The 24,991-nt window shown below is 40.2% G+C and overlaps 1 protein-coding gene across 1 annotated transcript in view; it reads left to right on the top strand.

The window, feature by feature from the left end:
- Positions 1 to 24,991, top strand: part of LOC146001939 (uncharacterized) — a 101,320-nt gene that overhangs the window by 26,140 nt on the left and 50,189 nt on the right. The window contains exons 2-4 of the mRNA XM_083139663.1: positions 7,841 to 8,095; positions 18,289 to 19,237; positions 23,960 to 24,141. Coding sequence (XP_082995789.1) covers positions 7,841 to 8,095; positions 18,289 to 19,237; positions 23,960 to 24,141 — 1,386 coding nt within the window. The remainder of the gene's footprint in view (positions 1 to 7,840; positions 8,096 to 18,288; positions 19,238 to 23,959; positions 24,142 to 24,991) is intronic.

Here is a 24,991-nt window from a genome sequence, read left to right as displayed (position 1 = left end):
ATCATGAATTCAGTCTCACAAGAGCTTGATCTGAGTCTTCAGTTCAGGACGGAACACCAATTTTTTGCGTTTTATTGTGGAAGCAAACCACGCTTCAATCCTTTTCAGACGGAACACGAGACTGAAACTTCAGTTATTTTCCGTCTTCGATTACGAACACTTGTGTCACGCGAGCCTTATTAAAGACTTCAATTTAGGACGAAACGCCAGACTGAAATATTTTTTCCTGTCTCGGATCAAGGAATCCTCTCTCGCAAGAACTCAGTACTCGATTCAAGACTGGCTGAAACTTTCAATCTTTTTTCTGTCTTCGAACGTTGAAACTGTATCACGCGAGCCTTATTTCAGTCCTCAATTTCGGACGATTGTTACTTCAGTCCTCAATTCAGAACGGAAGGTCAGGCTGAAACCTCCTTGAGGTTTACACCATTCTCGACCGAGCGTAATCACAACATTACGTCAGGCCTCAATTTAAAGCAATTGGTAATCTCTCTCGGAAACTCATGAAGACATCTACATCCTACACCATGTATTTGTACATAAATTAAATATGTCTTGCCAGTGTTTCCACCTCACATCGTCTAATCGCAGATTCAACGTGTCGGGTTAAGATGGAAAATGAAGTGAAGATGTGAAAGTCAGGGTTGGCAGTTCCTGAGAGGAGATACCTCATTGCGTGTTTCGCACATGCGTCAGTGCGTAAATATTAACGAGACATCAACGCCGGCAGAGGATGTGACAAGCAGGTTGGCGTTCGGATCGCTGCGGGAGCTTTGAAATGAATGTTGCGACTTCTTGAGGCCTGCGTAAAATAAACAGTGGAGTTGTCGGAATCTCCTACCGAGGAAAAACGTTTTGCCCGATAAGACGCACCGCTCGATCTTCAAGCTGTCAAAACTGTTTGGAAAGGATTGAGTAATCTTTCCTTCAGAACTATGTTTTCGCCACGCTGACCTCCAGCTATCACCCGCGTTCACAAAGCTTTGTAAAAATAGACAGTGGAAGTTATTCGTTGCTGTAGCTATGGTTGCGAAACGAGAAAGAAGATGCTTTAGTAAGAACTGTCTCATTTCCTGAATGAATGTACGGGTCTCGTTCTCGACCTCGTATCTGCTTGCAACTTATTTCTCAGAATTTGTCAGGGTTTGAATTTTAAGTACACTTTATCCAGTGTTGCCACACGAAGGGAAATTTCCCTAAGTGCAGGTAAATTCAGGTATTTTTTTTTCAGGGGACAGGGAAACTTTTATGAAAAATATCAAAACTGAAGGGAAATTTCAAATATTATGTTCGAGCTCTTTCATTTGTATATTATTTAGATTTATAGTTCACCTTGGGAACAAGCAAAACGTCTGATTTTCTAGCTTTTTACATTATTGTGACAAAACAACTAGTTTAAAGTTAATGTTAACCGTTATTGCGAATTTTTAAAATATTTTTCATAGTTCACTTTTTTGATATTTTATAAATAAATCTTAAATTTGTTTTACATCCTCCTTATTCTCATTCATTCAATATATCCTAGTATTTCGATATATTGGTGTTTTCTATGGGGTCAATGGGAATAATAGTAATAATTGATTATATTTTATGATCGAAATTTTAACTTTTCTGAAATGAAAGGAAAATTGATACGAGAATGGAATATGCTGTACCTAGGAAAGGGAATTTTTGTTCTCTGAAGATAGCAACACTGACAAGACAATTTAAAATAGAATCGAAACCTATAACTTCTTGGTCACTAAGCGTGATCGTAAGCTGCTTAGGTACCGTGAAGACCCAAATGCTTATATGGTTCTGATCTCACCTCGAAATTATACAAAAGTGAAGAAAAAAAATACTTAGTAAAACTAAAACCAAGCACAATAAACACTATTACATTTTCCAAAGAGACCATATTCTTGGTCTTACATTATTGTGTAGAGAATGTCCGAATGCCCCATATGAAATATATATCCAGCAAGTAGACCAAAGAACTTGTCCATCGCTTTTCTACATCATTCGGAAAAATATTCCCTAAGAAATAGGTGTACAATCAGACACTCAGTGTTATATTTGTAGGTCATATAATCCTATTTTTCTTATTTTGATTTTTATTATCAACTAGCTGATTACCCGGCATTGCCCGGGTATTTATTTATCCCAATCTTGTATTAGACAGGAAAATAATGAATTCTAACTATAGTGTAAAATGTAACTAATTTTAAATGTGATCGTGAATGTCACCAATTAGCTTAGCGACTCCGAAAACTATGGATTCGACGCTAATCTAGGTCATTTTTGGCATTTCATTTTTCACCCCCTCTCACCCCCCATGCCGATAGGTGATGAACTTGGAGTTCAACCACGTTGGGAGTGTCACGAAAACTATGGATTCCATTCACAACACAGCCTGAATGTTAGACAACCCGAGAAACACTATCGTTGTGCGGATTGCATAGAGTCATGGATGTCTGTTTGTGCGGAATTTAATATCGGTGGTTATCGATTATTTTTACATGTCATCCTTTCCCACCACACCCCTAGGGGTGCCAGGGGTGTCTTACCCAAAAATATTATTTCCAGATTGCAAGTGATACGTGTACCAAGTTTGGTTGAAATTGCTCCAGGCGTTCGAGAGTTATGCCGGAACAAACAAATATACACACCCACACACATCCATTTTTATATTAGATATTTTGCCGTCGACTTATTGTGTCCTTGGTATCACATTTCTCTATTACATACATACATACATACATACATACATATATATATATATATGAAGCATTCCAAGTGAAAGTACCCCTGACCCTCAATGTTTAAAATTAAATGCAATGCTGTAACTTTATCCTATCTTGTGAGTGAAGAATCTAAGTGTTAATTGGATAAAAAATCAAGGATTATACATAATTAAGTTTTTTACGTATTGTTCGTTTATTTTAACATTTATATTTACTTCTGTATTGTGTCCCACCATAACACCAAAAAAACAATTCATTCCTCCCTTAATTGCTACATTTCCCTTGCAACTCCACTAGAATATTCAATGGTCAATCACCTTCTCCCTCTGTCTTGGGTAATTTATCTTTCATAATTTGAAAATTCACAGCAATTAAAAGAAATTTCTTAAGTAAATAGGTAGTGTTTCATCTGTCCCAACCGTGACACAAAATTGTTCACTTAAATCTATAAATATTTTAAGGGTTGTTATGTTTAATTAATAGTGCTGTAGTTTCATAATTCATTGCACAGAAACTGTAAGAAAAATGTTGCTTAACTATCAGTAGTAATGTCAAAAATGTAGTCTGGGTGTCCCACCCGAGACAATGGATTGCTCTATATTATAGAATTTGTGTATAAAATAGCCTGCAATTACAGCTTAAGAATTCGCATCCTAACAGGGTACGTCACTTACGTCTGAAACGTTAATACGGAAATTACTAGCTCCGTCATGCGGATGGTTTGAAAACGTTAATCGCGAAGCAGTATGCAACAACATAAATGCATAATATAATTTAATACATGTTTAACGTCACTTGGTTTACATTATAGTTTTATAATTAAGTTTAAGTTTGTTAAGTTTGTTCTACGTAGCTTCAATATGAGAATATGACGTCAACCAATAACAGTTCATTGGCTTTAATTAACTCGCCTGTATGCATCAACCTTTTATTTAGAACCGAAGGCGCAGGAAAATTAGTATTATGTAATGAAACAGAACTACGAGGAACTTGGCATTAAAAACATCCATTATAGTCCCAGAATAGGATTTGACCTAACAGTCGCAGAATATTTCTGCACGGTCCTGGTCACGGAGCAGGCAATTTCGAGAAGAAAGCTGAGATGGGAAAAGGAGCTTACATTCAGAAATCAGGCTTACAATCTCCAGAGAGGACGGAAGAACACGGACCCGAAAAGAAAATCCATTAACCGTAAAACCGGGTTGGAGCGGAGATCAGTGCCATCAACAATTCATAACTCCGCAGTCAGTCGCTGTTCGGACCGATTCTTCCCGAATACCTCAAATCGGCTTTTGGACCAGTAATTCGATTACGCGGACCGATTTGTTCCCCTGTTTCTTTTTCCAGAGTGATTTGTACTTGATAAGTGACGTCGAGTTACAGGTCGTAAATAAGTTAAGCGCATCACAACGTAAGCCGGTGTACTTTTTGATCGGCCGATTGAATGGGCCAGTTCTGATCCCGCAGTCAGATGGAGGAAATCCATACAATTTTTGTCAAGAAAGTCATCAGGGAATTCGAGTGGGGGAGGGGGAATGGATTTGAAGGAATCGTGTACTAAAAATACCGGTATCCGTTGATAATGTGGCTTGCGGACATTGTTTCCGAAATTGCCAAGTAAACAGCCAATCAGAGAACTGGCTGTGGTTCACTCGTAACCAATGAGCTCAAATGTTTCCAATCACATCTTGCAGAAGTGTTAGCTCAAAGACGCATTGTCCAAGTACTTGAAGGCCTTGACTCCGCTCTCCTGGATGACGTCATGAATAAAAATACAGTCAATACCTTTAACTAGCTGAACAATATAAGAATCACTCCAAACGTACACCGCAGCACATTAGAAACACCGTAAAAAAAAAGGTAAAGTGCTCCCCTGTGCTTAGCACCACGCCATGAAGGCGTAAAGGGGTGTGGAGGTAACGCCCCACACTTTCTTGATCCGGTCGTGAGTGGGGGTGATGTGATCAGCATCACGCCCCTGACCGCCTTTACCCCCCAGGGTTTCCCCCAGGTACCCATGTCATTCGATGCTGGGTGGGCGCCGGGGCCGCTTCCAACGTTAGAAAAGTTCCCGGATTTGAACCGGCCGGGGATCGAAACCGGGACCTTGAGCTTGTTAGTCAGACGCGTTACCGACTGATCCACCGCGGCCACTAGAACAGAAAAACTTCCATGGTTTCAGCGTTAAATTACAACTGAAATCCTCACTACTTAGACCAAGTATGGCTAGATGAAGGGAAGTTCCACTCGGTGCAGGGAATTTCTGGTAATATTTTAGGTGAAAAGGCGAGAGAACATTTTTTTATGAAAAATGTCAAAACTGAAGAGAAATTTCAAGCCTATTTGTGAAGTGTGAAAGACAATCATTTTCGTTTTGTATAATTCACTAATTAATTCCCCAAAGGAACTACAAATAAAATGTTTAATTCAGAAACTTCTCATTTTTTAATTTTTAACATTATTGTGGTAATACAGCTAGTAGCCACCTAATATTAACTGTTGTCGCGAAAGGTTTTGTATATTTTTCGTAATGTGTTCACTTCGATATTTTTAATCTTAATTTTCTCTTATTTCTTTCTTATTTTCATTCATTAAATCGATCCTAATATTTTTATAAATTGACGTTTTCTATGAGGTCAATGGGAATAATAATAATAATAATAGCTATAATTGGTCAAGTTTTGTGATCGTAATTTCATTTTTTTATATGAAGGGAAAATTTGTACGAAAAGGGGAAATCTTGTACCTGTGGAAGGGAATTTGTGCTCTTTGGCGATAGCAACACTGTTTGGATCGCTGCTGACCACGAACGTACTTACTGCCTATTCGATCACTGCCATGCCAATATTTATTGTCCTAGCTGCCACTCAAACTCTTTCAGCATATTGCCCGAACCTCCCTCGCCACCTCCGCTAGTGTAGAATGGATGTATCATTGTCTGTCCCATTATTTATTTCGACCATTCAATATTCATTGTCGCAATTAACTCATAAGTAGAAAAGTGACGTAAAATATCCGAAATAATTTTCAAGCCGCTTCAAACAATGAAGTATAAAATACAGATTATTATAAAAAAAATAAATAGGTGGCGCTGAAATGGAAATTAATCTTCTTTAGCAGTAACATTCACTATTTAAAAATAAGGCAGTCGCTCCTCTTGTTGTGAAATTCATCATTTCGAAGCTTAGTTGTCGGCCAGTGTATATATTAGGCGTACAAATTAATTGTCGGTCTTTTTTAAAGAAAGAAAATGTTTATTGTGAATAGTCTTAGATTTTAATCGGTGAAATTATCTTCATTAGAATTTGTACACTTCTGCCATCTTTCGGGCAGCTGGCGAATTTCCTGGCGATAGAACAACGACGGTTTAGAGTATGTAAACTCAACAATGCTATTTTCAACCTTTTCAAGGTTTCTGTAGTGGGAATCCACTAGGTGATGGATGCCGCAGGGACCAAAACAGGTGATGGTCTGAAGGCGTCAGGTCAGGGGAGTAAGCCTCATGCGGCAGAACTTCCAAACCCAACGAATAGATCATCTTCTTAGTTCCTTTTACCGTGTGCGACCTGGCGTTATCATGGATCAATATCAGCTGTCTAGTCTCCCCGCCTGCAAATTATTTTTTCTCCTCTCAATTTCGTTACTGAAACGAATCAGTTGACTTTGATTTTGGATTTTCATTCAACAGTTCTAATTCTTCATCCTCCACTTTCTTTGACTGTCCAGGACGCTGTTTATCTTCCAGATTGAAATTTTCCTGCAGGAATCGCTGAAACCACTTCTTGCAGTTGGCTGTATGGTACGGCATCTTCACCCAAGGCCGAGCAAATCATTTCCTTCGCCTCAGCAGCGGCACTTTTCTTCAGTTGATATGCAAAAAGCATGCGGTTCCTACTTCTCGAACGACATCGTTCTCACTACCGCTTCTTTATATTTCGTCGTCTGCTATTTGGGTGTTTTACCTTTCAAAGTTGGTATTGGAGAGCTCCAACAAGGCGGGGAAATTTCAAATTTGAACAATAGCAACAGTAAAGTACAGGGTGTCCGAATAGTCAAACAACCGGGACTGAACGGATTTAACTTTTGTACAAAAAAGCCATAGAGAGATGAAACCAACACTGGGTGTTAACTTTGTCTATGCCGATTTTATAAACATTAAACAAGAATATCATGCTCTACATTAACGTCCAGTATGCGGAAAAAGTTAATAAGGCGTAAAAAAGTTTTTGTGCGCAGTGAAAACGAACATGGATAAAAGACAGTCTGCGGAGTCGCTTGCAAAAAATTTCGATGGTCTGTATTGGTGTTTATCGAATTGATAGAAGAACGATAAATATGTATGCATTAAAGAGGATTTAATGGAGTTAATTGTGGCAAATTCATAAAAAGTATGTTTTTTTAAAAAAATAACGAGGTGTTTTTGGCGACATTGGTCGTGTCAAAGGGCAATACCAGGTGGTGCTCGACATCTCGCTATGTTATTAAATGAATGATGAAAGAAAATATTTGAAGCTTATCTCACAAATAAGTAACCTACCTATCTTCTTCTACGATAAATTTCGAATCTTTTCTTATATTATACCATATTATACACTCTGTTAAATAGGCGAATTAGTTTAGGGGTCGAGAATTAATTTGTAATATATGGTAATATAATTTTTTTTCAAATTATGAAGGGCCTCCCTGATGGCACAGTGGTAGCGTCGTAGCCTTGTAATCAAGGGGTCCCGGGTTCGATACCAGGTGGAGGTACATAGTGGTTTGGATCCCACTTTAAACTGTAGGTCCAGTCCCTATTAGCCTTAATGTGCCCGAGAAATCTTCTTCATCATTCGCCGCCAGGAAAGCTTCAAGAATTTTTCAAATTATGTTTTTACACATTACAGCAAAATTATTTTGTTTCTAGCCAGCACCATCAACCAGCGGCATACCCCCGTCCCCACTTACGGACCGTTACTTAATCTGTGTGTAGTGCGTGTGAGAGAGAGTGTATGTGTGTTTGTGTGTGCGGTACTGTTCATCTCATGTTATAACTTGATTTAGGTCATATTGCTACTCTCAACGTGAGATATGTATATATTACATTAAATTATGGTTTCTCCAATTTTTAATTTCAGGATTGACAACGACATTGTCTGGTGGGGCTCAGAGCCAGTCACTGTCGCCCATCTTCCCGTCACTCGCGACTTCTCACAACGGCATGGGACTCCCCTACTGCAGCCGCCTCTGGGGATCCCCATTCTTCAAGACGGACGCCTCAGCCTTGGCCGGGATGAAGGGGGATTCCCCGCCTGCCCTGCCCTTCCTTCCCATCATGCCCCGCTACCCGCCCTTATTGACGGTCCCGGAAGGAACCGCGACGAAAGACAAAGGCAAGTGCTATGAGTTCCCGCTTTCTCTTCTTGTCACCTCACTTTCTGTGCCGTTTATACTTTCCTTTCTTCTCGCATAGTTTTGCTTTCTGAATATCCCTTCTTCTTCCTCGCTTTCTAATTTTCTTCTCTCGCCTTTTCTATTGTCTCCTCTTACTTTATCTGCTTTCTCCATTTCAATTTCTTTTATTTCCTTTCTCTACTTTATCACTTCTCTTGCTTTCTCTTTTTTATTTTTCCTCTTCCTTTTCGTACTTTATTTTTCTATCCTCCCTGTCTCACCTAGATTTTCTCCTCTTTATTGTTATCTACTTTCTCTACTTCACTTTCTTTTCTTTCTTTTTACCTTCTCTTGCTTTCTCTAGTTTCCCCCTCTCTCTGTCTCAATATATTTTCTAACATTTCTTTCATTGCTTCTCTTGTATATTTTCTCCTCTCACTTTCTCTACTTTATTTTTGTCTATCATTGTTTGCTGTCTTCTTTACTTTTCTCTCACTTTCTCTACTTTATTTTTGTCTATCATTGTTTGCTGTCTTCTTTACTTTTCTCTCACTTTCTCTATTTTTCTTCTCTCAGTTTCTCTGCTTTTTTAATTTTCTATGTAAAGTTTTATATTTTATTGTATTTATTGTTTTATCATAATTTTCATGTCTACGTTGCATTTTTTAACGCAAATTATTGGATTGAATTTACGTTTTCCATATTAATTTAACATTGTTGTTTCACATTGTTGTGCCATTTTATATAACAATGAAAAGTACATAAAGTGGGCTTAAGCTTTTGATATTGACTAGGACTGAGCCGATACGGCTTTTAACGGATACAGATACTTATTCCCAGCGGTACCAATATCGACGCTTGCAAATTGTAACAATTAAGAGTCGTTCAAAATATTGATTAATACAGGGTCTGTCCGGAAAGTAATAAGACTGGTTCTAGAAAACCCAATTTTATTTACAATACTTCCGAATACACTTAATAATCTTCTGCAGCGAAACAGCGCTTCCAACGAACGCGGTGTGCGAGGACGCATTGTCATGATGCAGGATCCACGTCGTTGCGATCTCAGGACGGACGGGGACGACGCGTTCGTTGTCACAGAGTTTCTGACCGCAAATGGCATAGCAACGCTTCCACAGCCAGCGTACAGCCCGGATCTCTCTCTCTCTCTGTGCGACTTTTTTCTCTTCCCCAGGCTGAAGAGACACCGATTTGCGACCGTAGATGACATTCAAGAGGCCAAAGGACACACAACTTGAACAGCATCCCGCAAAAGGAATTTCAGCAGACATACAAACAATGGCAAGATCGTTGGAATCGCTGTGTCGCTGCGGAAGGGTCCTATTTTGAAGATTATTAAGTGTATTTTTAAGTATTGTAAATAAAATTGGGTTTTCTAGAACCAGTCTTATTACTTTCCGAACATACCCTGTATTATTGGGCGAGTATACCATTCCAATTGTGAGTATCAATTTACCAGATTTTTGCTTTGAAACATTCAATAATTACATCAGAATATATATAAATATATAATATTATGTAATCACAAGATATTGGTATACAAATCATGAAAACTTCGAATTTTTACATTACTTCCAGGATAATTACACTCCGCGAAAGTGTGTGCGAATAATCGGAAAGCTACCGGTATCGGTAATTAAAATCTAACCGACACGTCGGCATTGGTATCGATAATCGAATAATACTGTTGTTATATATTCCGCATTGCTCCGCCACCCTGACTAACCGCTGCGATCAGGATAAATTATAATCAGATGAACTTGAAGAGGCACTCTCAAAGGATCGCGGATTTCCATTACGGGACTCGAACCTGTAGCCTTCGTTGATGAAGCAAACCACTAACAGCATTCTAATCCAGGCCAAAGCTTAATAATACTTCCCGAAACTTTTCGGACAAATTATTTTAACTTGAAATTTTCCTTTACTTGTTTTTAGGAGGAAAGAAAAATGAAAATTCCAACTTTCGCAACGTAGTCGCCATTTGTCACCCAAACTAATCTCGACAACAATCTGTTTGCCGCCACGTAAAGTAGCGAATCGTGATTAAGCTTGTCAGACAATTGGTGGACCTACAAATCCCAAGATGCGTTTAATCTCATGTCGACAATTAAACTAAGCAGTTCCAGTTGATTGCTCCTCTAGCCGTGAATTGAATTTTCCAGAGAGCCTAGAAGTGTTGCCAGTGCCAGCATAATTATCTGTGCTTGCGGTAAAATTTCCGCATTTAAATGTTTCTACTCCATGTTAGTCTCGATGATCAGGATGAATGATGAATAGAGAGGTATGAAGAATAGTTTTTTAAAGGTTAAGTTCTCCCTTGTTCATTACGCTTTGCTCTAAGAGGTGTGGAAATAGTGCAATAGATGAGGTAATGTGATGAACATTATGCTCGAGTCGCAGAGAAATTTCTACAAGATATCATCCAACCTGGGGATCGAACATTGTATTTGTATAATTTCTGTATTACGGCGTAAGGGTATGGAGGGATCAATTATCTATGTAATGTGTGTGTGTGTATGTGTGTGTAAGACACTTATAGAATGGAGATATGAACCCTGTTTTCTTTTACCACATTAACAATACTTTTTTGTTTTTACACACGCATCTAACTGCCCCTCCGTAGGCAGAGTGGTAATTTATTTCTGCTAGGAATGTGACAGTCCCTGGGTTTGAATTCAGAATAAGGTGCGGGTATTTCTTATGCAGGTCACTTAACAAAAAACTGCACCGGAAGTTCATTTGCAGAAGCTGTCGTTTGAATATTTTTTGTTCCTCAGACACTCACACAGTGGTGAACATTGGTAGTTTCTGCAAGGTGTTCTCTTGTTTAATAATATTCTAGTTTCATTACTTATTGTATTTCTGCGAAATATATAAAATACACATCTGGAAATTGGAGACGAGCTGGTGACCATACACTTCAACACTTCCCAAGATGAGACTTTCTGTTAGAGTGTCTTGTCTCATTCGAGAAATTAGACTGCCATGCATATTGACATTTCTTATCTGAATCAAAAATACTCCCATGTGCCACAAAATTCGTGCATTGCAAGGGAATGCGACTATTTCACGTTTTTATTTTGTTTTTGAAAGAAGTTGGTTTTCAACATTTTTGTTCCAATACAGTGAGAACTTCAAATGATAATGAGACTTTCCCTTCGAGATTGTGACGAGATCAAGACAGCATCCCAATTGGAGACTAGACCGAAAACGAGGCAGCCATTTGCATTTGGATATTTCACCATTTTACAATCATTCTTCTAAGAAGATAACCCAACAAATTCTTTAAATAAATTAGGTAGATATCAGGAAGCAATTAATAATTGTGATTCTGCTCTTAAATATAAGCATATTTTGATTCTTTGGTTTATTTTCGTTAGCAAACTACATACTGAATTATATATAAATAATGTGGTGGAAAAATGTTCCACAATTGCTTGAACCTTTAAATCTTATAGTCTGTTTATAAATTCAAATATATCCTTAGAAAACACTAATAATTGTAACAAACACATCTTGCGATTAGAAAGAGGTAGAGTAACAGAAGAAAAAAGAAAATGTTAAAATATTCTGAGATAGAGAACCAGAAGAAAACAGAAAGACTAGAGAGAGAGAGAGAGAGAGAGAGAGGAGGGGATAAAAGAGAATATCTTAGTCAATTCCATCTATGTAGGGCCCACCTGAACATCTTTTAAACCCACCCGAAAGATATTTCTCTGGCAATTCAACAGATATGCTACCATGGGGTATGCTGACGAGAAAGACATAAAACTTACACTGAAAAATAAATTAGATCCCGAAATGAAATCACCCATACGCCACTGACCAGCGATTATACTGAACGTAACTCCAACTGGCGGCTGGGAAACAGCGAATCAGCGATCAGTTGAATTTTCTTCGACTGAGATCGGGCATTTTCGAGTCAGAAGGTACCGAACGTTGTTCGCGGGACGTAACAAATGAGCGTTGAGTCCACCACATGTTGCCAAACGTACTGTAAAGCGCGAGAAAGTCTTCTCGGGCAACGATATTGCCAGCACAGGAAATCAGCGGGGTGTTAATGGTACAACTGTACACGTGGTCTCACGAGGGAGTTTCACACGCAAACACGCATATAGACAACTGGCAAAAACAGAAGTACGCTTGGCAACGTTGCTTCGGGAGAGCGATGTGACCCCTTCAGCTTTTACTTCGCAACTGAGTTTCTTGACACCCATCGAGCCACACCCCCTCGAAGACGATTAGGGGACAGAAAGGGCCAGAAATAGCCGTCAAGATCAGCCGCAAGATGGAGTTGCGTTCAGTATAGACGCAAAAGCTGATTTGACAAGGACAGTTACTTTCTCTTTGTAGACAAGGCTTAGCGTTAAGAGGCCGTAGTTCTGGGGCAAAACGTTGGGACACAACTGCACCCCACGCCTCCCTAATCACTGACACTGACTGAACATATAGTTCAACTCTAACAAATGAACAACGAATACAACCCCTGTGCAAATATTCAGTCTTCCTTTCACATAACCCCAACCGAGTGCAACACTGCAAACAGGCATTTCCCATGATCCCTTTCGCCAAAACAACCCATCACGATTCTTCTCGATATATATGTTTCCTCTCCCCCTTCCTTTCCCCCTTATCTCCCCCACCCTCATTGCTCCTAAGGTTTGCTCATAATCATCGTGACGGCAGCAGTTAATTCCCCAAAGGCCCGGCAGATGTCACTCTCTTTCTGGCGTGAATAATTCATGAGACTCGAGGAAAAAGCGATGTTTGGGGATCTGATGTTTCCTTTTTATTGACCTTCTAGAAAGCACGGAACCCTTGACAAGCCGTGTACCGCACCAGGGTCATTACAGCGCGTCGCAGTAACAATATTAATAATAGCCAGGTTTAAGAAGAATCGGCGCAGGCGAAGATTGTCGAATTGGTGGCAGGGAGGGGGGAAAATCAATATGGCGGACTGATTGGAAGTTGAAGCGTGACGGGGACGTTGCAAAATGATCTGTAGCAAAGACCATACTTTGTGTTCCCAGTCTTTATCTATATCCCATTACCTCTTTTCTATCGCTCCACCCCCTTGACTATTTTTCTCCTTTCTATTGGCAACCCTTTCTCATCTTTATTATTCTCACCGTCACTACTACTATAGATGTTATTACTAATATTTCTAAAAATATTCAAAAAGGAATCCTACCTAGATAGTGGCTGCGATTGGTTTTCAAAACTGGGGGAGGGGGGGGCAAGGACACTTTCCCTTGGTAGATAAGGTTTAGCATAGTGAGAGAGCAAAAGTTGCAAAACTTGGGGCCCCCTTCGCCCCACCTAATCGCCGCCACTGTACCTAGGTATAAGTTTTAATCTTATTCCTTATGTAAACCTCATTGCTCTTATAACACCATTAAGCCTTGTTTCCATGGTATGAAAAACTCAATATGCTGACCAAGGCAGAAATTTATTTGATTATAAAACATAAACTAAACGTAACGTTTCAACCTTCTAGCAAGGTTTTCTTCAGACTCTGCACCAAGTACAAATGTAACAAGGTACAAAACTGGACGATATATATACACAAACATTATATATCGTCCTGTTTTGTACCTTGTTACATTTGTACTTGGTGCAGAGTCTGAAGAAAACCTTGCTAGAAGGTTGAAACATTACGTTTAGTTTATGTTTTATAACCAAATAAATTTCTGCCTTGGTCAGCATATTGAGTTTTTCATTGCTCTGGATGGCGGAAAAACTTAGGTAGTTATAAATACATATTATACTCACAATAAATATTATAATAAATCAAATATGTTGAAATAATCGAACTTAGTAATAAGTAGAGTGCATAAAACAATTGGGTGAATCACGATTCAGAGGAAAACACGACCAGAACAATAAGAGCATACCTCTGAATGTATGTGGGTGGAGGCGGGTGCTTTCAGGGCTCCCCACATCTTTTGTGTGTGCGTTGATACAGCTCCGGGTCGATTAGAAAATAATAAAAAGTACATGATGATAATTTCACATAAATGATGATCGGACTAATGTGAAATTAGCTATTTACTACTTAATCGCGGTACGACTCCATAAGGAATAACAAGTGCATCGTTAGATACAATAATTTGATCATTATTAGGGCTCGGATAATTATGCATTTTGCATATTGCATATGCTTATGCATATTTAAAGATTTTTAACTAAAAATGCATATGCAGGTGCATATTTGTATGAAAATAAGTTGATATTGTGCATATTTTTGTACCCACAACCAACACCGAGCATATACTGTATTTATTTTTCTTCTCCTCGCTTCTATTCTCTATTCCTTATCTATTCTCTGTCTTTCTTTTATCAACAAGTTCAAACAAGTTACAACTTCAAACAAGCATCAATATTATAGAAGACGTTAAAGAGGCCCTCGCCCAGGTTGAAGATCCTGTGTATGTACAGAAATTGGATGCAGTATTGAAAAAGAACAGTGGGTATGCAACAATGGTGAAAGTTTGCAAAATTCTGCATACAAATGGACAACGTGTGGATGATCTGGAACTTCATGTGTTTTGTTGTCCTAAAATACAGTCCACTTGTATCTTGCGAATTACAACGTGTGTTTCTGAATATAAGACTATTATTCTGGCTGAAAACAGAAGGAGTTTCAAGTTCGAAAATTTGAGACATCATGTTGTTATCAAATGCAATCGTGATCTTGATCTGTAATGTATTGTGTCTCATTTAACGCAGAACCATATTAATAGAAAAAAATCTGTGTAGCGATTGAGCATTCAGAATATTGCATATTCATTGCCTGGAATGTAATCTTTCATAGTTTGTAATATACAGCATTTATAAGTTAAACGGGTTTTTAAAGTGCATATTTAAGTGCATATTTTACAATTTTTTAGTGCATATTTGCATGCATATTTTGCGTTTTTTTAGTGCATAACTAAACGAGCCCTAATCATTATTAATTTGGATTTGCTTCAGATTCCATTACATAATTTTATATTTCTGACATTCGTGGTATCCTAAATAGGCAGATCGTGATTAGTACCATTTTAAAAATATATTATAGCCTATTGTCGGTATATTACCAAGAAAATATGTTTGTATTTGTATGTTTAGATATAGGTCGCTATAATGGCGGTTGTTTTCAAATTTTGGCGTCTACTGAGAGACAGAACAACACATCGATGAGAATACTGAATAATTATCCAATTATGTTAGCTCCTGGTAGAGGAAAAGGTCTGATAGACGCATGATAAGAGGAAGAAGAAGAATTTGTATTCTATAGCATGTTATTGATTGGTTGTTATAGTAACCGTGTGTGAGATGTACGTGAATGGCTTCCAGGCATTAAAGTTATGTTGTTAATTTGAACCTACGTGTTTGTATGTCTTGTAAATGTATAGATAAGAAATCACACACAACAAAACAAGGCTTACAAGGTCTAAATATGGGCTCCCGTTTTTATTTTGTCATTTTCGGAGGAAAAAAATTAATATATCAAACACCTACCTTTAAAATGTATATCTATGAAATATATACAAGGGTTGGATAAAAAGTAATGGCAACACTGGTATAATTGGTACTTGACTGTATTGGCAGAGGAGCACGTGTTACATTCCTTCAAAGTAATCGCCCCTCATCTCTACGACCTTCTGTCACACGTATGGAAGGCGCCGTACACCGTCAGCGCGTCCATCTATGTCGATGTCCCGCAGTGACCGCCCTATAGCACGTATGATGGCTTCGCGCGTGTCGTAGTGCTTCCCGCCCAGTGGTTCCTTCATTTTGACAAAACGGTCGTAATCACACGGTCTCCTACCGGTGAATACGGCGGATGTTCCAGTACCTCCCACTACCAGTTATGCAGGAGCGCCGTCACAGTGTTCGCAGTGTGACACTTTGCATTGTCAAGCAGGATGATGGGACACCGTGCCAGAAATTGCCGTCGCTTCCTTCTTAATGCGAGACGAAGGTGGTGTTGCAAGAAGGTGCAGAAGTAGGCTGCGTTGACCGTCTGCCTGAGAGACGTTGTTCTTCTTGCCTAAACATATTGTTAGGGCGCTTGCACTCTCGTCCTCTGCTTCAGAGCACTGCTGTTTTTGACTGAATAACATACAATCGCTCCTACTCACTATACTTCCTCGTCTGACATTTCTTTATCAGCCACGAAACGCTTGTGGCGCTGTGAATCACCCCTTTCACGGGACAGCAGTGTTGCCATTACTTTTTATCCAACCCTTGTACTTAAATGTAATAGCATGCTAAAGTATAGAAAGTTCTCCATTTTTCTTAAAAGAAAGCAATTTCCAAAAAATTATGTATTTCAAAATTATGGTCTTAATATGGGCTACTAGTGGCAATATCACAAAAGCAATTAAAATTTTAAAGAAAACAGTCATTTATCGCTAAAACATTTTACAATTCATATTTATGAATAATCTGTTGTTTTGAATATCACGCGGATGGGAAAAATCGAAATTAAGAAAAACATCCAAATATTTGTTGAAAATGTGATCTCAACATTAGACCTCATGTCGTAGCCCATATTTAGACCATCACGCTATTTTTCTTCATCAATTTATTTTCGATCTCTGTGGTACATATTTCACAAACAAATCATGGCATTATAAAAGCCCACATTTGTTTTATGTACCGCTAATATCATAACCTATACAAAGCAGATGAGAATTCAGAAAACGCTGAGTTAAAACATACCTGCAAAATGTTTTCGGAGGTCGCAACTCTATAACAGCGTCCAAGGCCAAAACTAACCACCACTTTATCTTGCGAATTGGCGCGGCAACCTTTGTCCTTGACAGATAACCAGTTCCAATAGCCTCTGCCAGGCTGCAGCACCCGGGAGCGCTCCAAAACCCATATTTAAACCTTCGCCCATATTTAGACCTTCTCCTCTATCTATTTTATTCTACGAAATGCTTTCTTTGGATCAGTTGTAGTTGATTTTATGTGACTGGAGCTGTTGGCAAGAATATTGATAAAAGAGAACAACTCTACCTGTATGCTTTGGAAGGCATCTGGGAAACAACCTAGCGTTCACTGGAAGAACATAATGTGGTGTTTGCTTAAGATTTGCGAAAACGCAAATCTCGGTAATCTCAGGATGTTGAGCTGTTTTGCTTTCAAAGTCAGCAGTAATTACAAAGTGCGAAGTGGGAAGGTTTGCAAGGGAGTGCGGAGGGGACGGAGGAAGAAATAAGTCCCCGCGAGTAGCAATTAAGCGCACCGCAATGTACACAGACTGCGAGAAAGGAGGCTGTCTTTAATGAACGGTTCTATGCGTTCTCTCGTGTTCCTTCGCAACGCTCTTCTACAAGCAGATCTCGCCTCAGCCTTTTAGTATCCAGCAATTCATGCACAAGAGACAATAAATACACTACGCTAAGAGACGAAGTTTTGAGTTTTTTAAGTGGTCAAAGGAATGGGATATCGCCGTACAATGTTGAGCAACATGAAATACAGTAGATCCTGAAACTTGTATGTTTGTTATATGAGTGTTTCCGTTTGTATGTATTACATTGATTTGTCTTTTTCATAATGAACGCCTTAACTGAATAATTCAATTGTTGCGTTGAATTTCTTAAATAAATTAAAAAATCTTCACGTGGGCCTTCAAAGGTCGCAGCTTTGAACTCTGGTTTGCCCCTTCTCAATAGTTCATCGTTCGTTCTCGTCGTCTCGATTAACCCAAGATATGGAAAAGTGACGTAAAATAATCGATATATAAAAGAAGATAGCCACGTTTCGACGCTCTTGGCCTTCGCTAAGAAATACATTTTATCTTCATATATGCAACCATGCAGCACACACACACACTCTCACGCACTATCGCTCCCACTGTGTTTCTATATCTCTATCGCTCCCTCTTCTATTGTCTATTTCTCTCTCATACACACGCCAGCATTTTCACTCCAAGTTACTTTATTTGTTAATATGAACTGTGAATTAATCAACGGTTTTACGATTCAATATCATGCTCATTCTTACTGAAAAACCATTGGCTTGCAGTGTGTACTGAAATAAACCAAATTGAAATGGAGTGCGAAGGATAAGATCACCCTTTCGGGAAACGCACTACGAACTCAAGTGTGTATAGACCCTACTTTTTGTACGTCCTATTCAATAATATATTCTCACTGACAATGCTTTTCTTTTTCAGATATAAAGTTTGGTGTCAGCCGCCTTGTAAACAAGACGGAGGACACCTTCAAGTCATCGACGGCCGGGAAGACCAACGGACATGACGTCACGACAATGACGTCGCCGTCAGAGACAGGTAGCAGCAGCGGCGCGTTCTCTGCGTGCACGACGTGGTCCTGCGGTGGAGACAAGGACAGGAGCTCTGGCCAGCACGAGACCCAGTCCGAAATCCGGGTCGCCACGCCGGATGCACCGTCGAGGTCCAGCGGAGTGACCACCCCGACGACGACAGCGCCGAAGACGTCGAAGTCCGAAAAGTTCAGCATGAGCGCGCTGCTGAAACCGTCTGAGCCGTCATCTAGCAGAAGGACGCCAGAACACCGGTACGGGACGGCAGAACCTTCGCCGGCGATCACGGAGACCTTCTCGGTCACCCGGTCCTTCCTGTACCCGACCCTCCCGTTCGATCTGATCTCGGCAGGGCGGGACAAAGGGAGCGAGTTCAGGGACTACGTCAGCCTGCTCCCGCGGCACTTCCCGACGCTGGGTTTCGGTCTGTACCCCCCGCCGGCCACTCTCCCGGGGCTGAGCAAGGACGGCGATCTGGGGTCCGTGACGCTCGACGGCAACCGGAACCTCCTGTCTCCGGGGTCGCTGTACTTCAGCCTGGGACCCGCCGCAGCCGCTGCGGCCGTGGGGAGCTCGTTCCCCCAGGACGATCTCCTCAGGCTGCGCCACTTCCACGCGACCGGAGCGAGCCACGGCCTCCCCCATCACGGTGACCACAATGGACTCTTGCGACCCGTACCTCTGGGGGATGTGTATTCGTGTATCAAGTGCGAGAAGATGTTCTCCACGCCTCACGGATTGGAGGTCCACGCGAGGAGGTCACACAACGGAAAGAGACCTTTCGCCTGTGAGTTATGCAACAAGACTTTCGGCCACGAGATCAGCCTCAGCCAACACAGGTAAGGACCATCAGAAATGCTAAACTACGTTCAATGTAATATCCAGCTTTACTTGTCTAAATCAAATATAGAACTTACAAGTTGGTTTTCAGTCGAGCGTGAAGCAGAGAGTATGTCCCTCGTAAATAATTCACGTTTCGATTGTACTTGCCACTTGCTCAAATTTTCTTGTTTTTAAAAAAATGTTTCATATCTGTGTTACTTATATTACACATAACTAGATTCAGCACACTTGTGTTAAAATCGAAACCAAATACATGAGCAGATTTGATCCAGAAACGAATAATTTTTTATTTGTGCGAATGAGTAAAATTGTCTTTATATGTTTCAGTGTTACTTACTGAAGTATTTAGTAGCGATAAATATAATTGAATTCTTATATCTGTTACAGTAGTATTGTGTTTTTGTTTGTTTGATTGTACAAGTTTTGTGAGTTAAGTGGTAGAGCAGCTACACGCTAAACTTCGCCAATGAATAAAGAATTTATAATTCTAATAATGCGTCTTGTTCATCTCTCCAGTTTAATCGCAACCATGAATATGGATTGATTGATTTAGTTTATTTTACTCCGCTTTCTACCACTTTTGGCTAATCGCGAAGATCAGAATTAGTGATGATATGATGAAATTAATGAAGGCCGGAATTCGAACCCGGGACCCCTGGCTTCAGGTCCGTAGCCAGAATTTTATTTCGGAAGGAAGGGCTCATCCTTATCAGCAGCCGCCATCCAAAGGCGATAAAGTGAGGGGTAGAAGCTCTGGAGATGAATTATTTAGTATATTACAACTTATTATACAATATATTTAATCCCGCTAAAGAAGTAAACACTACACTCTATTTAAATTATATGTTTGTAGGATTTCAGTCTCAATACCTGGCTACGTGCCTGTGGATATGAATGATGAAGTCACAAAATATATGAGACAAGCACACCCGTGCCTCTCTGGTGGCGCAGTGGTAGCACTGATACACAGTGGACGTAAAACGAGCTTGGATCGTGACTCGAGCAGTATTCAAACCTAGGGCCCTTGATAGCGTTGTCGAAGCTGCCGTCTAGTAATCAAGGAAGCTTGTGCTTGATTACTTGGTGTTTCCCATCCGACTTAAAAAATGTAGGACCAATTCCACTTGACCTATGTGAACGTCGAAGTGGACTTTAACAAATCAAACTTTGAAGCAAGGTTTCCTGACATCTTGGCCAACTAACAAACCCGAACACAAGCCTTCCATCTGTCCTTATCCTGGACAATATCAATAGGCCTACAATCTTTTCCATCCTCAAAAATGTCCCTTAAGTCCATCTCAACGTTATCTCTCCATCCTCGTCTTGACCTTCCTACAGGTCTCTTACCATCAGGTTTCCCAACAAGAATCCTGTAAACTTTTCTTTCCTCTCCCATTCGTGCCACGTGGCCTGCTCATCTAAGTAGATTTAATTATTCTAATAATATTTTGACAGAAATACAAATCCTGCAGCTTCTCCATTCACCTGTATCCTCATCTCTTTTAGGTCCTTTTTGGACCTGACATATTGGGAGATATTTCTTAAGTTTTCAGAAGTATTTTGCATATTTTCATCCATTTCTCCTAATCGTCATTCGTGATGATTAATGATGGAATAATGACGTCAGCTGACCAAAAGGGAAACATACATTGTACGCTACTGAGAAAACAGGCTGGCATTTCCCAGCAGCCATTGCTCCATGACGGGCTGAAGCTTCCTCATCATCTCCGGCGGACGACCCTCGCGGATGGTCATTGCGGTCGGAGTGACGCGTCCTGCGGCGTCTATTTGCGAGAAATGCACAAGCAGACAAGGGACGTCTTCTGTCAGAAGATCCTGCCGCCTTGTTTATTATTTAGGACCAAAAAAACAGCGAAAGAAGGGGGGAGGACCGGCCGAGGGCCCTTGTGGGCAGCAGAGGTTGTATTTTGCTTTGCGCCGAGTCCTAGAGGAGCCCTTGTCAGGCCGCGCTGCCCGGGGAACTACTCCCCAAGGCTCGATCCCCGGTTGAGGGAGGAAAACAGCATCCGTGGACCGGCTCCCTTCTCTTCATCTCTCTCCATATTGCTGGGTATTTTCAGGGTTGCCAAATGCCGTCATTTTTTTCTTTCAGAACCTACTTTCTGCTGTTGGACAATTTCAGTTTTTCCCTATTCTACGTCGCTTTTCTGTCACTTTTGGCAGTGACTTTGAAGATAAACTAATCATACAGAACTATTAAATCCTAGAAGGATTAAAAACCTAAAATATAGATGCTTTGGGTAAAAATAATTAGATATAATGTTATGTCTAGCCACTATTATTAAAAGATATATATATATTCAAATACTAAGTAAAATTAGAGATAATTTCTGACGGATGCTCGCCACGAATGATCACACATGCCCAGGATTCGAATCGTCAATTATCGGTGAGATCACGAGTCGATCACCTAACACACTCGGATATCGAGTCGGTTAATATAAAACCAAATAATATTTCCTACAGTTCTGTTAACTGGTAATGTATGCAGAATTTATATATTCTGTAAAATATGGAGTCCTTTCAACTCCGCTTCAGGCACAGATAGGCTAATCAGGACTGAACCTACAGTTTAAGCTGTGATCCGAACCACTACACTTTATCTCTGGAACAAGCGAACGAAAACAAGCCTCTACGCAAGTAGTGAGGAGAAAACTAGCAGATGAAAATCCAGTTCCGTGTGATTCGGCCTTAAGAAATAGTTTTTCTCAACATTCGTATATGAATGATTTACAGCGAAATATTATTGTAATCTAAATTTCATACTATCCTCTATACATACATATTCCTACAAATTGCGAGTAACATTCTCCAATTTTTCTCTTTTTTTTACTTTCTCGTTCATGAGTATGAGGGGTGGAAACCCAGCACCCCTTCGAGAATGCGCATGGTTTCAGTGGTATTGTATACATTTTAAAGCTACTTTCATTATTTTATTGTTTTGCTCCCTCGTCTTTAGAAACGATGAGGTTGAATAGCTTGAGTTCGAGTCTTCGTTTCATGTCCACTTCATGGACATATAGGCTAATCGAAACTGGACCTACAGTTTAAAGTTGGATCTAGGATGAATGGTGAATTGATGAAATACTGAAAAGCAAAACTTACTCAAGAGTCAAACTTAGACTTCTATTGGATACGACCAGTACTATAACCGGTGCTCATCTTAATAATTTGTATTAAAGTCATGAGGAAAATATTATACTGCAAGCGCAACTGCGCGAAACAAGTTTTCTCCCGTACAAGAGTTGGCAACACTGCAAGTGTGGGATCGGAGACAACATGTTCTGCTCCCGCCATGCACCTGCACGCCAGTCAGAGCGCGTTCGCACGATCAACAAGCAAGGAGGCTGGGTAATGGAGGTATTCTGGTGCGGCCTGTTGGTCCTGCCGAGGCAGAAAACGCACAAACGCTCGTCGCCGTCGCTACGTGACAGCCGGAGCGTGACTCGGAAAGCACGGGTCACGCCACGTCACGTCGCGTGATGCGGGATCCAGAATGGAACACGGGTTTGTCTCGGATGGAAGAAACGAGAAGAGGCCGCAATTGAACTAGATTAGACTCTTCCAGACTTGTCGAGACCAGACTGATAAGACATTTCTGAATAACTGTCCGATTTTTTTAAATTGTTGTAACTCAGCGTCGCTCTTCCGCTACTTTTGCCTAATCGCGACCAGGATGATGAGTAATGATATGATGAAACTGATGGACAAGTTACATGCCTAGGCAGGGATTCGAACCCAGGATCTCTGGCGTCGTTACGCGCTGTAATAACCGCCATGGAGGTCGACCATTTACTGTCCGAAAATATCGCCAAATTCACAGATAAACATGCTCAGTTTGCAGGTTTCTAATTTTCCTTGTACGTTTTACGTCGCTTTTCCGCAAATTTTGACAATCGTGACGACGAGGATGAGTGATGATTAGATGAAAATTGATGAAGAAATACTCGCAAAGAACGCGCATGCCTAGGTCAGCACAAGAACCCGGGAACGTCGGTAGCAAGATAAATACTTGGCCACTTAACGTGCCTGGCCACCGATTTAACTGTATTAGTTTACCTATTTTGTTCAATGTGTGGAAACAAGTTTCTTGTTCCTTTAATAATTATGGCCACACCTGTAGCCGAACGCGTTGAGTGGTCGCCTCGCGATATCACCACCGAAGTTTCCGGATTCGAATCCCGGCTTCGGCATGGGTGTTCCAGTGAGAGTCTGTCTTCATTAATCTAATCTAACCATCATTCATCCTCATCGTCACGATCGAGACGAGAACGGGACTGGGGGTACAGTAATCGAAACCAGATATACAACAAGAAGTCTAGTTTTGTCACAACACCAACCATATCTGCAAAATCATATGAGGAAGTTATTACGTGTGTAGCACCGTTAAAGCAGCATTGTTTCACATCGACGGACAGTATTCACGTTTAATTTCCCGTGCACTGTTACCCAGATACCTCTTGAAAGTTGTGCTATTCGTTACCAGAATTATCTTGCCAAAAAATGAACACACCTTTCGAACATATGAGAAACAATTTACAAGAACTTCAGAAATAATTATTTACACTGCAAATGCGAAATGGATTGTTTCACTACATTTATCTGGTAAATTATTTATCTAGCTTACCTCTCATATATCCTGTTAATCGATCTAGATACTGTTACGTTCTTTCTATGGCGTATATATTTTATTTCAGGGCGGTACACAACGTAGAGAAAGTCTTTGAGTGCAAGCAGTGCGGGAAGTCTTTCAAGCGTTCCTCCACCCTGTCAACGCACCTCCTCATCCACTCGGACACCCGGCCGTACCCCTGCCAGTACTGCGGGAAGAGGTTCCACCAGAAGTCGGACATGAAGAAGCACACGTACATACACACGGGTGAGTCATAGAAGTGTAAGGGATGCTAGAATAGTGGTGGTACGCGAATAGATGGGAATGCGCCAACCACGTAGGAAAAAGACAATACTATGTTGCTTGAGCGAACTGGGTGTTTGCAAGTTTTTATTTGTTTTTGTTATCTTCTTTGTGTAAACGTGAACACAAGGTACCTGCAAATAATGAAGAATATTCTCTTGGACATTTTTACTTGAATAATGATGTTCTTTTCTTGCCCACGTTCTGGCACCTCGTTTCGTCCATATATGTTTGTGATTGTCCCTTCATCCATTTAATCTTACCACCATTTATGCCCATCGTCGCGATTAGCTAAAAGCGACGTGAAATGAAGTGAATCAGTCAAAAGGTAGTCACATTGTGGTTCCAAGCAAACGGCCCAACATACGTTTTGTTCTTCTTAATATCCTTCTTTTATCAGACTTGTTATACTTATCCTTTCGTAAAATTCATGAAGTAATCATTCACCATTTCCTATGTATACCTCTCCTTTGCCAGTAGTTACACCATACCGCTCTATTACTGGCAATATTCTGTTTCTTCTTACAGACCTCTCATAAACATATAGGAATGACCAAACTCCACCTCCAATACCATGTGTAACGAACCTGAGTGTACCTAGGTATAAGGTTTCATATATTAGAATTGTTACGATATTTAAACGTTGTTACTTCAAATAATATTAATTTTATCGTACAATTATAATTAGACGGTAAAGCCGTTAATTGAACTTCAAACATTAATATTCTGAAATGCGTCATAACCTACCAGTGTTGACGTCACACTTCAGAGCAAGTGAAAGGACTATCTAACGTCGGGCTGGGTCGAAAACAAA

Source organism: Lepisma saccharinum, chromosome 1 (assembly GCF_977018435.1).
Source record: "Lepisma saccharinum chromosome 1, izLepSacc3.1, whole genome shotgun sequence".
Taxonomy (NCBI): domain Eukaryota; kingdom Metazoa; phylum Arthropoda; class Insecta; order Zygentoma; family Lepismatidae; genus Lepisma; species Lepisma saccharinum.
This window is presented reverse-complemented; position numbering and strand designations above follow the sequence as displayed.